We start from the raw sequence: 2,500 nt of genomic DNA on the forward strand, positions 1-2,500 counted from the left end.
AAAGAAAACATTTATTAAACATATTATAAAACTACCTTGTGAAAATCTTTTCCTTTAAAGTTAGTAAATATCACTTAGGAAGCACATTTAACACAGATCCTACACTAACCTTGAAAGTACGAGGTCCATCCCCTGCTTTCTTCGGAGGTGGCTTGAATAAGGATTCTATGACTGCCTTTGAGCCTGAAAAAATTAGAAATAATATTTAGGATTACTAAAAGCACTGATGCCTATCATTTTTGCTAAGACAAGACAAACAAGACAAATCAAGAGATGTTGCAGCATAAACTCATTTAACTAATGTGTGGGACACAGAATGCAGACTGGCAAGATCTTTTGCGTCCTCCTTCTGGTATGCCACCGCTTGTTCATAAAGCAGGAATTAAGCATGGCAAGTTTTGACCCCTTTTGATATCAAAATGTATATAAATGTATACAAGAGTAATAACTCCTCCACCTATTAAGAAGCAATGACTGCACATATGGACCAATTTTGAAGCTAAAGGAAGTTGCAAAATGCCCTAAACCATAATGCCATGACTGATCAATTATAATCAAGACCTACAACTATCAAAAAATTGCCAAGAAAATAATCTAATGAATGTTCACTGTCCTCTGAAACAAAATCCTGATCTAAACATGTTTTGCTCATAATTTGTTACTGCTATTATATTGATACTATTTTCCCTCTAGCTCCAGTCTAAATCACAAGCTTACAACAGAAAGATATGTATATTATATAATGGTATTGGGAAACTTTATCAATACTGTAATTTTCATGAATTCTGACCTTTAACCATTTGAGGTCTGTGACTGCCTGAAAAAAGCAATGGGAAACTGTTGAAACTCCATTTCAATATCAGACAAGGTGTTTAGAGTATTGATACAGGAATAAATAAATAAAAATTATAATGGAGCATAAAAATCCTATGATTGCTTCAATAAATAAATGGGTGCATAACATACTTGGTAAAATTTATTGTACATTCATATACAATGGAGGGAAGGGCTGTGGCTGTGGCTAATATCTCATCCATTATCAAATATAGAAATATAATACTGGGAACACCTCTTTCCACCCTTATCCTTCAATAAAAAATGACTGATGCATTTCTATCTAAATTGTTCTGAAGTTAATTGGAAAAGAGCCATCTATCAGAAGAAAAAAAATTCAGGACAATCAATTCTTTTTGCTCAGGGGATTGCAAGGTCATTTGTCATTTCAAGAGGATGTGTGTGTGCTGTATTGGTTCTAATATGGTGTATATATTGATAATTCACCAAAGAGGTTCTGAGCCCATTAACTCATTGCAGATTGGGACAGATTTGCTTGCCCAGTTTCCAGGATGGGCAGAGCGAGGCATCTTCACACAACATACCTTGACTTTTCCCACTCTCTTTCCTTTACTTGTAAAACTAGAACCATTTTTGTGTTCTTTTGTATTGAGAGACTTATCTGTGTCATTTGACAGGCTCTATCAATGGTGCAGTTGACTAAAATTTGAGAATAGGGTCTATATCAGTTCATTATTTTCTTTAAACTCAGTCTGCTGTTTTATGGGAGGATAAAAAGCAACTTGATTTATCATGTAGTGCCTTTAGTGAGTGCAAAAAATATAACTATCCACAATGAAGAAAACAGAAAGAGGTAGGGGAGAGGAAGGAAAACTGTGCTTATGACCATCAGTGGCACAGTACAGGACATTCATACTGGCACAGGGGTATATTGTAGACACTGGGCATGGTTTGAGTCAAGGCCTTCTCTCCTGCTGGTGCTAGGAGAATGTGGTGCCATCTAGTTTTTTTATTTTAGGTTAACCCATTAGCAGCTGATGGCACCATGCCAGACAATGTAAACAAGCCGTCCTACTGCACAAATATTTATTCAAAACTGCAAACAATGGGTTAATATAATATTAAAGCTATTATAGTAATTATGATTGCATCATTCATTCATTACTCATATTACAATATAGAAACACAGTGACCCAAAATCCCCCAACATCATGTACATCATGATGGTTGCCATCAGGCCAATGAAGAAATGGGGAGGAGGAAGATGACCTGTGTTTACGCTGCAAGTACCACAGCTACATATGCCCCAGCACATAAAAAGTGTATTCGTATACTGCTGTGAATGAATACAAAAAATATAACCATCCACAATGAAGATAACAGGAAGAGGCAGGGAAGAGGAAGGAAACCTGTGCTTATAACTGTGAATGCCATTGTACAAAGCAGCCCTAATATCACAGGGACACTGGGCATGGTCTGAGTCCCCTTCCTCTTCTCGTTCTGCTGCACATCCTTCAACAGCAGTACTTTAGAGCAAGAGGTCGGCAACTTGCTGTGTGTCATCGCTCTCTAAAGATAATGCTTGCTAGAGACTGTGGATGAGTGCCATTCAAGGCTCTCTCTCATGCTGGTGCTAGAAAAGTACATCATGATCCCCATTGTCAGACCATCCCCTGGAGTAAAATTATACTCCCTATGAACATGG

At 37.2% G+C, this 2,500-nt stretch overlaps 1 protein-coding gene across 1 annotated transcript in view; it reads right to left on the reverse strand.

Moving 5' to 3' along the window:
- The window catches only part of LOC122260137 (NOP protein chaperone 1-like), a 7,360-nt gene that overhangs the window by 3,499 nt on the left and 1,361 nt on the right, over positions 1 to 2,500 (reverse strand). Inside the window, exon 2 of the mRNA XM_043027267.2 lies at positions 110 to 183. Coding sequence (XP_042883201.2) covers positions 110 to 183 — 74 coding nt within the window. The remainder of the gene's footprint in view (positions 1 to 109; positions 184 to 2,500) is intronic.

This window comes from Penaeus japonicus, unplaced genomic scaffold, assembly GCF_977035675.1.
Source record: "Penaeus japonicus unplaced genomic scaffold, GWHDUDI00000001_assembly GWHDUDI00000021, whole genome shotgun sequence".
Classification (NCBI taxonomy): Eukaryota; Metazoa; Arthropoda; class Malacostraca; order Decapoda; family Penaeidae; genus Penaeus; species Penaeus japonicus.